General features: G+C 42.0%; 1 protein-coding gene across 1 annotated transcript in view; it reads left to right on the top strand.

Annotated features, from left to right (window-relative positions):
• The window catches only part of LOC124544741 (aquaporin AQPAe.a-like), a 337,522-nt gene that overhangs the window by 288,562 nt on the left and 35,608 nt on the right, over positions 1–13,352 (top strand). Inside the window, exons 2-3 of the mRNA XM_047123400.1 lie at positions 3,142–4,035; positions 12,846–13,069. Coding sequence (XP_046979356.1) covers positions 3,897–4,035; positions 12,846–13,069 — 363 coding nt within the window. The 5' untranslated portion in view covers positions 3,142–3,896. The remainder of the gene's footprint in view (positions 1–3,141; positions 4,036–12,845; positions 13,070–13,352) is intronic.

Here is a 13,352-nt window from a genome sequence, read left to right as displayed (position 1 = left end):
TTCATCACCGATATGGTAGGTTAGGTATAAGAGATCCAGTTTCCCTATCGAAAGCGGATCGGTGGACAAATCGGCTTCGAGTCGAAAGACAAGTCGATGATTGATTGGACCTCTTCCGCTTCATCTAGGTATTTTCATCCTTCTGTTGATATAACACGTCATATCCTTTTGTCTCGGGCTCTCTTTTGGCTGTATGTCAGAGAATTACACCTGATGCCAAATTTCGCCGCCTCGTGGAATATCTTATAACGAAACGTGCTATGAAGCTACTGACTGGCTTAGACATAAACTGGACACTCCTGTAGAATGTTTCAGCCGTACGTAGTGCTCCACAACTGCAGCCGAGTTGCTGCATTCTTTTGAGTCTTCATAAATGTCATGTGTGTGGAGCATGTTCTGTGAAATAGCGAACCACTAGCTGTTGGTTCAGTGCTAATCGTTCGCAGTCCCTTCCTGATATTCTGGAATGAATAATGTGTCCATTTTTCAGTAGCGGAGAATCCCTAACTTTCTTGTCATAAATACATGAGAAGCTCTGTGATGGAGATGCCGTAGACTTCTCGAATCCCAATTATTTCATTTACTCTATGTTGCCTTGTTTTATTGATCCAGTAGATGACTGTTATTTCTCTGTCAAGGAGATCAAGAAACAGAACCCCAAAGATAATTTGCAGTGCACCAGCTGAAGTGTCAAATGCGTCTGATCAATGCATAGAGTAGCACACTGCCTCCCTAGCACAGACAGTCTCCCCTTTCACCCTTAACTTAGTCTATGCTCCCATAACTTACACTATAGTCCACTCTCACTGTTAGTAGAGCTTCATGCTATAGATTTGTAACACGTTGCATGACTGAAAGTTTGACTTTTCACACAGGTGCATCCAGAGAAACTTACATATTCTTTTAAAAGATTTCAGGTGTAGCTCTGCTTGCCTTGTAACATAATATTCAAAGTTTACTTGTTCTGCACCATTTGAGAACCGTGAACAGCAGAATTTTCATTTCCTCTCCAACTGTAATCTATTGTTAACTTTGATTAGGTGTCCCAGAAAGCAAGCCGAAGTTGTGGCCGGAGAACAGTTTTTGAGATTTTTGCCCGACTATTGCAGTTTATTTGTGCGATTTTCATTCAGGCGAATTGAATACTGTGCCGTCATAAAGTACTTCGTTTGGACTGAAAGATTTATGAACAATGTGCCCCATTCTCAACATGTAAAAGGTTATGGACTGAATTCAGACGTGCAGAAGTTCAGTGGAAGATGATCTACTTGAAGCATAATCCAACTTCGCATCAACTGATGAAAGCATAAAGGGAGTTCAGAACAGAGGGAATAAGATATGTATAAAGTATGTGAAATCATAAAAATGTCAGAAGTAGTTTAGCACCCGTTACATGAAAATTTAAATATGAGAGTACTTTGTACAATATTCTATTGACTTTATTGACTGCTGGCCAAATGCGTATGTGGAAACGAATGTTTGCACCAACATAAAAAGAATAGTACTGATTTTGTGTCATCCATTTGACGCAAGAAACGAAACAGTAATGAAAGCAGTGGGCAGAATGCGGCGGTCCTGCACAAAAAAATGAAAACTATTTAAAATGTCGCAGTGATTACAAGTGTAATTTGGGGGGTGAAGGAAATTTTGTGTTAAACTATCTTACATAGACTAATAAATGACTGGGAAGTACTATGTGAGTCTTCCGGACATAATCGATGAAGAGCTACACTTGGCCTGTATTGCGCAGGGAAGAAAAAATCATCTTTCATCAGGATAACGAGAGCTCCTCTGACAACAGGAAAACAGGGAAATTTGAAGTATCAGATGTTTTGGAGCATCCAGCCTATCCACCAGCTTTTTATTGCCGCATATAAAACAGCTTGTGGCTGGAAAACAATTGGCGCCGAATGAAGAGGTTATGACAAAAGATATGAAATCTCTTTTTAATTCTTTTTTCACCAGTCTTTTTGTCAGGGGACGGGTTCAGAATACTCAGTTGGCAAGATATTCGCAGGTGGAATAAATTTTCAACAACATTCAGTTCATAGCGAAAGCAGGAGAACGGTGACGTTGTGTTACTGGTAACAGCACTATGAGCGAATGCCCGGTGTTACATACCTACTTGTATTCAGTGCTTCTTGGAGTTAAGACAAGTGATACTTTCGGTGGTGAAAGTCCATCCATGGAACGTTAAGATCGGTAAGACATACCAATAACCATGATTGAAACTAAGTAGTGTTTGCAGATTTTTACAATTAACGTTGACGTGCAGTAGACACTGCAAACAGTTTCGCTGTACTGAACTGAACTCCAATTCAGCACATCAAACTGTATTGACATAACCACTCTGGTTCCAGTTGATGTATTACAGCAGCCACAAGAATCCTCTTTAAACACTGATGCACTTATTTTCTCGTAAAGATCTTCTTCGTCCCATTTAAGAACATTATTGACGACTTTCCACTGTATATCTGCCAACAGACTCTCCGAATTAGCTGGAAGAGGTTACTTCTTACTGTACCATATTTTCAGGTTGCATTCCCTTAGATAGGTAAGTGAAATCGGGAAGAATGATCGTTCATGTGTCCTTTGTGACTTGTTGTTAGTTTGATTTTATCTGCACCTTTTCTAAAGGTTACGTATACAGGTGAAATGAATGCCTGTGCATTCCCTTCTGAAAACCTGTATTGGAATTTGCTGGGTATATATCGGTCACACATGTGAGATTTTTCTCCCAGTGCCTGTCAGTTGATATTTTTAGCAGTTGTGTTACTCTCTCCTGCAATTCTAACAAGACTGAGAGTCATTCATGCTAGCTTCCTTGTGTGCATTCAGTGTAGCGTACCATTGTTTTATAAGCTTTTTCAGTCGCTGGAAAAATGCAATTTCGCTCTATTCAATCAGTAAACACTTGGATGTTAGTCTATGAGAACGTTCTGTTTCATATCTCCACTTACTGCTACTCACAGGTGGTCGTAAGATGTGATTACTCCAGTTGCGAGTCACTAACCGTGTAGCGAGAGACTACATTTCCTCACCTCTTGAATGGCATGGCCTTGTGTTCCTTTACACTTAACAACCCACATACACCGCTCGTCAACACATTTTCTAAGGCAATCCATTCTTCTCTTGTTACAGGATACTCACCGTCCGGCAATATCAGTGAACGAGTGGTCGTCAAGAACAAGAGTGTGATGCATTAACTCATCTAACCCGAAGTTTCAAACTGGCAGTACAAACTGGATGGCTTGAATATCGAGAAAGAAAAGGTCTATGTGCACGCGTTCTACTAACAACAAAGTGCAGCGTGCTTGCGTGGTGAATATATTATACAAATCGTGTGGGCCTGCCGTGTGGTAATCCACTGGTCATTTCAAATGTTTGATCTATCACTACATTAATTTTTATACTGGAACGCCGAGAAGAAATAATAGCTAATGAAAGCAACAAATAATCTTCCAGTTGTACGTGAAAATCGCAGCAGTATTGCTTCACCGCGTTCAGATTTCTTTGCGTTTCTGAAGCTTCAGGAAATTTCACTCAACTGACAGTTTTATACTCACTGTTGCACGTACATTTTCAAAACGGTTCTACTTCCGTAGTAATCGATAATTGTTTCAAACAGAATGAATTTAGAAACATAGGGTGAATTACTAGTATACGCACGTATCATAACATTTTTCCTTTATGACGTACTTGATCATCGACTCCAATCGCTATTCCAAAATTCACAGCATGCAGGCGTAAAAGAGAAAATTACGATAAACAAAAACGAGCTGTAGTGTTCCACAGTGCCCAATTAGCTTCCTTGCAAATCGTGATAGGAGCTTTTCCGGATAGCACATCGAAGACGTCTTCCCAGCGCTCCACCACTTCAGCTACAGACTACCAGCATGCCGAACGGAGAGTTGGGTAAAATGACGCCGGACATCACCGTAATACACTGCGCGCCGGACCTCGCCAACGGAAAGAGACCGCCACCAGTCGGCGAGAAAACTCCTGTCGAACCGTGTTGCCTGGCCACTGTTAAGGGTAAGTGTCAGTTGCACCACTTCGTTACGAGGATCTTGCATTTCCTCTCCTTTGCCATTTGATTGACATCTGTAGAGTACAGTAAAGTAATTAATCATTTTGTCAATATTTGCAGTCATTATTCCTCATTGGCTACTTTAATGTTGTTTATCTTGTAGATAGGAATAATTATTACTGCACTCGTTTTTACCGTTGAAATTTATTTTTGTTCTTAAACAGACATGTTTCACTTCATTGTTTTAGAGATTTTTAGTGGTTGTTGTTTCTCCTAGATTTAATGCATCCCATCGGCTCTGCAATAAACAATCCGCAAGTCTACATGACAATTATTTCAAGCATGAGTTACGTTTGCAAACGTACTGATCATATGTCATATAATGCGAAAAGGATTACTGATAACAAGGTTCCCTTTAAAAGTAAACAGAAAACGTTTGTACTTGTCTACTGCACGCAATATTTTAATTGTAGAAAGATGTATCATATCCAACGTGTTTTCAAATTTCTCTTGCAGTTTTCTAAGTCACACAGAAGCCGCCAAGTAAATAATGACATCACTCCAAACACCGAGACGGTCTGCATCCGTGTTACTGCATAAATTTTTAATATAAATATGTTCTGTCCTCCAACATATAATGGATGAAAGAGCGAAAGTAATTTACTGTGGCGTCTACGAGCTACTACATTTCCCAATTAACTTCTTTACTTTCGATTCCAAATCAATAATGAACTTGTTACAGGTGAAAACCATGATTCCTCTGGAATTTTAAGGTTGTGATTGAAATTAAAATTTATTATCAATCGACGACTGCAAGTAGCGGTCAAATGGATCTCTTTAAACTGAAGGAATTTCCAAATAAATTAGTGTTGCGTATGTTGTGACTCAATGCTGCTATTAATTTACACGAAACATCCATGGTAGGAGTAAAGTGTAGTGCTACTATAATTCTTTATAAAGGTGGCTAATTGCACGCTTACTAATTAAACACTTTTTTGACAGGCGCCACGGTAACGGAAATGTGACAACAAAGTAAGATGTAAACAATAACATTTATCAAGATAACAGTATGTTACAATACAGAACTTAACTTCGGTAGGAAAGGCGACCTACAGTCGCATATCATAAGGAACCAATTCTACAGTGGTCACAATTTTTTAATTATGAGGTTTATTTTTTACATGTTAACATGAAGAGCTATTAACTACATAGTGCTCACACAAGAAAACTATATTACACCTTATAGGATTACCACAACGTATTATTAGAAAGCTTACTCAGTGTCATGTCACATGTTTCGTTGGCCAAAATGACGTACTCCTATGTTTCCTATACAGATTCACATATATTTGCAAACGTCACATGTGAACATCAATTAAGTAGGTACTTACCTGCCATCAATGTCCGCTTGCTGAGTCGACTGCCAATGTCATTTCTCTTGGCTTAAATGCCAGTTTCCTTATATCATTCAATATAAGTTCAACTGGCTTGGATTCATGATCTTTATTGTGTTGTGGTAGCTCTAATTCTAGATATGTTGAAAGCGTTTGTTGGAACTGACCTAAACCTTTCTCAACTCCCTAACTTGCTCTATCTTGCCTCGTACTCTTCTTCTTAAAGTAGCTTGAGGAACACCGAATATTTTTGAGGCACGCTCCCAGTTCTCTGAATCATGTAACTAGCTTTTAGCGATTCTCTTATAATTTACAACTATTATTACTGAAATAGTAATAACAATAATGACCTACGTGTTATATTACGGTAAATGGAAATAAATGGCGGTCCCCACCCGATCCGCCAAATAATTTATGTATATAGAGAATAATAGCGGTCCTGTCACACTTCCCTAGGGCGCTCTTGATGACACCCTTGTCTCCGATGAACACTCGCCGTCGACGATAACATACTTGATTCTATAACTTAAGAAGTCTTTGACCCACTCATACCTGTGAACCTGTTCCATAACAACCTGCAATGGAGCACCGTGTCAAGCGCTTCCCAGAAATGTAGAAATATGCAAGCTGCCTGTTGCCCTTCATCCATAGTTCGTAGTATATCATGTGAGAAAAGGGCAAGCTAAGTTTCGTAAGAGCGGCGCTTTCTAAACTCATGCTGATTCGTGGACATCAAATTATAAATCAAATTATCCAGTTGTAGTATGCCACAGAAGAACAATTGTTACAACTTTTAAAACCCGATGCGCACGTATTCTTCAGATAACACATAAGCGCATAAGCAAACGGCCTCCTCTGTTTCTGATGTAACCGTGTCGCCAACACCAGAATATAACCTTGTGCCAAAAATTGCTACCTCTTGTGGCAGGAAGAAGAAACACGTGGTATGTCATTTTACCAGTTTGTATCATTTATGGACGCTTTCCCCTATAGTTGGCACCTGATGTCCTAAACCAAAGACAATGAAATCTAAATAACTTTCCAATCAGTTGCCAGTGTATGATGTTATCACTATAAATAATAGTAATGCTATAGACACTTTCGGTTGTCCTATTACCAATGCACTAGGTGGAATGTAGTCTTCAGACAACTGTACTATGCTGGATGCAGGTAATCAGCAGAATGGTCTAGCTAAAGTATCGGAACCACCAGAGTGTCAATGACGCATCGTGTTTCATGTCTGTCAGCGGAAGAATTGGCTTATGCACCAGAACAAGGTGGAGGCAACGTAGCCCGCAGTTGACAGCGTTCTCTTTGGCAACTGTCCACATTGTCAGCGGACATATATCACTTGCTGAAGGACGTGGCGCGGAAGCGGAAAGAGATCCATATCGTGTGCGCCATGTGGAGGCTGCTGCATGCACTGGAGAGGTGCCTGGCGAGTGGATGTGACTGTGTGATGGTGACCTCTGATGGTATTTGTTGTATCTCTCAGACTGTACGGAACATTTAACTATCACAACCTTGGTAAACAATACGCAGAATCAATCAGCGTGGAAACGCTTGTAAATGCTTTCCACGGCTTCAGAACCACAACAGCAGATAGGCGTCTGCACAAGTTAAGACACTTCTGGCATTCTACAGAGATCATGCGAGCAAACTTACTCTCCTTCCAGCGGCGATTTGTCGCACAGGTACAGGCTACCAGTATATTGAAAAAGAAAGCGTAGGTCATTCCTGTTTTCAAGAAGGATCGCTGGAGAGGTGGACGTATTTACAGGCTTAAGAAATATCACTGGCGTTAGTGTGTTATAAAACTATGCAAGTTGCTGTGTTCGTCCAGGAGACCTGAGGCTCCCAGGTTGACGCCGAGTTCCTTTATTTCAGAAAGGCATTCGTTATAATTAGACACTGTTCTCTAGAGAACGAAATACGAGATTACCGAGTATCGTACCAGGCTTGTGCCGGGATCCAGCAGACAGAACTCAACTCGTTATTCTCAACGGAACGAAATAGACAGATAAGTAGTTTTTTCGTCAGTACTCGTAATTAGTGTTGTAGGAGTGTGACTGTTTATAACACACATATAAACGATCCATGAGGATGTAAACGTAGGCTTCCGCGGCCGTTGTCACAGACAATAAAATTCTTCTGGGTTTGAGGCCGCATTGTATCCTGTAAAATTCCGACGTTTCGGCGACTGTTGCAAGGCACCTTCCTCAGGGTGTATTGCAAACTGCTGAATGAACACTAATTTGGATACATATATACTATGGAGGAGCGCTGTCATTGGACGTGAGGGAGAGGAGGAAGGTCATTAGGAGTTCATTTTATTCGTCTTGGCATTGCTTGTTGTCATTTCCAGAAATGGGGTTTTTCCATTGGAGTTTTCTTTACTGCTTGCCAATGGCGGAAATCGGCGAATGGAGACTGAGCGGTGACTACAGCGTATCGTTGTTTACTAACTGCGCAGTATCGACTAGGCCGCGTCAGTGCTCTGTGTACCCTCCACCGCTGTGGCCTACCGCGCGCCTGTTGCTCTGCGAGAGCTGGCCTTCCGCAAAGCTGTCACTGCTGGCAGCCAAGACGCTCTATTCATATTGCCGGGTACTTTACTGTAGTATGGCGATAGTGCGTGGTAGTGGTTCAGTATTCACTTTTACTGATCTCCCTCTACTGTCGTCAAATCCCGAATCCAGCGAAAGATAATTAGAATCACTTGCAGAATGTCCAGTTGAGATCTTGTTGCAAGCGGGTGTTGACATGATTCTGATGCTGTCTTCAGATACTGTTGATACTATGGACTTGCTGTCCTCATTGGAGTCGTGTGTGCGTGTGTGGTTGTATCTGCGCTTGACAGATGAATGTCCAGTAAGGAACTATTTGACTGAAGTGACGTGGAAGTGTAGAGTGCAAAACAATTGTTGCTCCATGTCCCCTCTGTTGGAAGCTAACATTAACGCAGTTGCACCTGAATAGTAAGCAGCTCAGCTCCATGTATATCTGTACTGCACAGAGAACACGGCACGCAGTAAATATACATTGCACACTACAGTTAAAGGGTTACACTGTTGAACCCCATAATTGCCTCCCATTGCGACACAGAAGTTTTAAATTTGTTCAAAGGTGCCCCAACCTTACTCGGTAATGGTGTAAAATCGTGACGCCCTGCAGTGTCACCCCTCGGGCTTGTCCACGCTTCAAACAGCAACATGTCGACACTTGTGAAAAATACGCCAAACCTCAGAAGTTCATGTGAGGTGTAACGTGCGTTAAAGGTGTGACATTGCGACTAAATTTCACCACAATTTTGTCTAACTACATCGTGGATGTGAACGTGTACCTGTACAGAGACAAACTTTGACAGATTCTCTGTAAATGTACACGAATATGACGGGCGTTGAAGGGGTTGCTTTATTGTCTAACCCCACTGCGGATGTGCACGTGTACCTATACAGAGAATCTGTCAAAGTTTGTCTCTGTACAGGCACACGTTCACATCTACAGCGGGGTTAGACAATATAGCAACCCCTTCAACGCCCATCATATTCGGACTACCCGCAAGCAGGCACTAGAGTAACAGCGTAGTACCTCTCAGCTGAATGCTGTTACGGGGTTGCCTGCCTGCAGGTGCCTAGGAGTGTCTGTGTTTTTAAAGTGGCAACAAAAGTATGTGGGAGGTACCAAGTGTGTTACCGAACTGAGGGCTTAGAAGAACTCTTTACCATTTTATTCACGTGTTTGTCAATGTTGCACCCACCCTATGATCACGCCACAGGGGGGGATGAAAAAGCGTAAACACCCTTTACTGCTTCGGATCACGTTGAAATTTCGTCGAACGGTTTTGAATGGTCCCTGTGGTTCCGTCCTATACACCAGAGCAAAAATTGCGCTCACACTACACTCCAGAGGTATGCAATCATGTTCCATGCGACTGCAGGAGCATAATTTCCTTGGAGAAGTGTTGAATACCTCAGGGATTTTCGACAGTGTCAAACTTTGTCAAGAACGTCTTTCTGTTGCTCATAACGTTGCGAATTGTCGTTTTCGACTGCGAAATGTGTGGGAATCTACAACCCAAGGGAAGGGACGGTTTGATTGACAACCTTATTGGCATCCCCCAAAGCCTTTTCGTGTTGATTTTGAGGGACGGTGTGTCTAAAATGTTTTCCTCGGTCACCCATTAGAAAATTACGTGATTTCAATGCTGGGCATTGTGGTTCTGTCCTCCATCGTACATGCTTAAAAAGAAGTGGTCAAATGTAGGCAAACAAGGGCGCAACGATTTTCCCAACGTGTGACATATCCATGTAACATCATTGGAGGGAATTTTGCTGTCATTTGGTACCAACGAGACATCATTAACCCACGTTACACTTGATGTGACCTTCTGAGTTCTCGTCTTTTTTTCGCATGTTCCGGCAGTTTGCCGTTCGAAGCATGACCGAGCCTGAGGATGAAGACGCACGTCACCACACTTTCGCACCATTACAAAAGAAAGTTGCAGGCATCTTTGAGCCAATTTCAAATTTCTGCGTCACAGTGGCACACAATTATAGGGGTTTCGAAAACTGACCCTATATCTGTGACACACACCTTAAAAAGATGTTTTTATTAAAAAATGTGGATCAGTATTTGTTTTTACAGATATACATTTGATAATAAAGATAGAATACAAATAACAGAAAAAAGTTATTATTAGCAATAGTTGAATCGGCGACTTCGCTATTACAACGCACTCAGCATTTGGTAGCTGCATTAAATTTCTCGAAACGTTTTGTTTTGTACCTAGCAGTGCTCAAAAATCTTGAAAGCCTTAAACCCAGTTTTTTCGAATCGTTTTGGCTTAGGAAATCAACATTCGGGCACTTGTTTTCAAATATCACAAGGAGAACACGGCAAGTACCATAACCCGTTTTTCCCTGAAACTTCGCTCTTATGTTTATTCTTCAGGAAGATTTGATGCATTACTTCGGGTGATACCGATCGTACAGCATTGGAAACATAGAAATTCTGAAGAATAGGAGTATTGCACGAAGGAAAGTCTGCCGCCGCGAGATTTCTTGGTACGAATCTCACTCAGCGAAGAAACGTCGTTGGCATTGCTGAAGATTTCAAACGTTGGCAATAATTTCGCGGCAAATCACACGTAACGGGATGACTTCGAGAAAAACAGGAGCTTGCAGGTGATTATGAGTCAAGGTATGCCACATCAAAAACTATTTATTGTTTTTTTTGTCTTTTTAATTCATCCACTACATACGAGGGTAGTCCCAAAAGTAAGGTTGCCCTTATTCTTTTACTAACTACGAGGGTAATCCCAAAAGTGAGGTCTCCTATTTTTTTATAAGTTCAAGTTTACATTAGTTTACAGCTTGAACATTTAGCTAATTTTCGACTTAAACACCATTCCTGTAAATGCATTTTTGTAGACTCTGTGGCAGTTTTTGTATGTCCATGTCATACCAGCTCGCCGCCATGCTGTTCAGAAAGTTATGAAACTCTTCTTTCACCTCGTAGTCGGAGCTGAATCGCTGGGACCACAATTAATGCTGACAGGTACTGTGAGACTCTGAAAAAACTCAAACGGGCAATTCAGAACCTGAGAAGAGGAATGTTGAACAAGGGCGTACACATCTCCATGATAACGCTCGTCCACACGTCGCTCGTCATACCGTTGCTCTCCTGCAACAGTTTCAGTGGAACATAATCACCCACCCACCCTATAGTCCTGAAATGGCGACCAGTTCCCTAGGTTGAAAGAACATTTGGCCGGAAAGAGACTCAGCTCCGACGACGAGGTGAAAGAAGAGGTTCATAACTTTATGAACAGCATGGTGGCGAGCTGGTATGACATGGGCATACAAATACTGCCACAGCGTCTACAAAAAATGCATCAACAGGAACGGTGATTATTTCGAAAAATAGCTAAATGTTCAATCTGTATACTGATGTAAACCATTTTAAAAATAAACAGGTCTACGTACTTTTAAAAAATAGGAGACCTTACTTCTTGGATTACCCTCGTATATAGTGAATGAATTAAAAAGACAAAAAAAAAACAATAAATCGTTTTTGATGTGGCATACCTTGGTTCATAATCACCTGCAAGCGCCAGTTTTCCTGGATGTCATCCCGTTACGCTTGATTTGCCGTTAATTTATTGCCAACGTTTGAAATCTTCAGCAACGCTAAAGACGTTTCTTCGCCGAGTGAGATTCGTATGAAGAAATGTCGCGGCGGCAAACTTACCTTCGTGCAATACTCCTATTCTTCAGAATTTCTATTTTTCCAATGTTGTACGATCGGTATCACCCGAAGTAATGCATCAAATCTTCCTGAAGAACAAACATAAGAGCGAAGTTTCAGGGAAAATCCGGTGTTCTCCGTGTGATATCTGAAAGTAAGTGCCCGAATGTTAATTTCCTAAACCAATATGACTCCAAAAAATCGAGTTTAAAGCTTTCAAGACTTCTGAGCGCTGCTAAGTACAAAACAAAACGTTTCGAAAAATTTAACGCAGCCACTGATTGCTGACTGTGTAGCGTATGAGTGTTGTAATTGCAAAGTCGCTGATTCGACTATTGCTAGTAATAATCTTTTCCTGTTATTTGTATTCTATGTTTATTATCAAATGTATATCTTAAAAAACAAATACTGTTTCATAAGTTTTTTAATAAGAGCAACATCTTTTTACGGTGTGTATCACAGTTACAGGGTCAGTTTTCGAAACCGCTATAACTGTCTCCCACTGCGACGCAGAAGTTTGAAATTGGCTCAAAGATGCCTTCCTTTTGTAATTGTGCGAAAGTGTGGTGCCCTGCGTCATCATCCTCAGGCTCGGTCATGCTTCGAAATGCAAACTGCCGAAACAAGAGAAAAAAAAAGACGAGAACTCAGGAGATCCCATAAAGTGTAACGGGGGCTAATGATGCCTCGTTAGTACCAAATGCCAGCAAAATTCCCTCCAAAGGTGTTACATGGATCTGTCACACGTTGGGAAAGTCGTTGCACCCTCTTTCACCCACATTTGATCTTCTTTTCACGACTGTACGATGGAGGACAGAACCACAATGCATTCGCAAACATGCCTGTAGTAATCTTACACGGGTATGGGTAGATGAATGAACAAAAACAGAGAAAAAGCACTAAGTATAGGGGTTTGAAGACTTGGCGCGAAAGTGTGAAGGTTCGATGCTAGCCACTGTGCCACTGCTTCGGCTGAACTACGAAGTTGCTAAAAGGCATACAAAGTACCTCGGTGACTCTGAGTGCTGTTTGCTCAGAAACGGTCGAGTATCTACGGACAAGCCGTGAAGATTATCGCAGTGGACTAGGATCTCGCTATTCAGATTATTTGTGACACTTCACGTGGCTTGCTGGCAGAGTGACACCTGCTTGATGCACGGTATACCACGCAGGCGTGACGGCGGCGTTCCGGCGTCACCCCGAGACGGGCTCTGTGTTCGGCCAGCTGTCGGCGCGCCGCATGCTGGTCGTGTTCTGCGCCGAGCTGCTGGGCACCGCGCTGCTCATGTTCGTGGGCTGCATGGGCGCCGTCTACGGACTCGACGGCACCTCGGAGAAGCCGTTCGGCCTGCAGGGCCCTCTCGTCTTCGGCATGACCGTCGCCACAGTCATACAGGTCAGTCGACGCTCGCACTTACGCCCACGTTACAAAGTCCAGTCACGTCAGTAACACCACCTCTGCTGCATCACCATTTGCGACCGTCCTATCCAATTCACTAATAGACAAAAGTACGTTGGACTAATTTTCGACCGTAAACTAACCATTCCAAGAGAGACTAAAATTGCTAACCTGCTGAAAATGAGGTCATCAGTCGCCTAGAACTAATTAAACCTAACTAACCTAAGGACATCACACACATCCATGCCCGAGGCAGGATTCGAACCTGCGACCGTAGCGG

Source organism: Schistocerca americana, chromosome 8 (genome assembly GCF_021461395.2).
Source record: "Schistocerca americana isolate TAMUIC-IGC-003095 chromosome 8, iqSchAmer2.1, whole genome shotgun sequence".
Taxonomy (NCBI): domain Eukaryota; kingdom Metazoa; phylum Arthropoda; class Insecta; order Orthoptera; family Acrididae; genus Schistocerca; species Schistocerca americana.
This window is presented reverse-complemented; position numbering and strand designations above follow the sequence as displayed.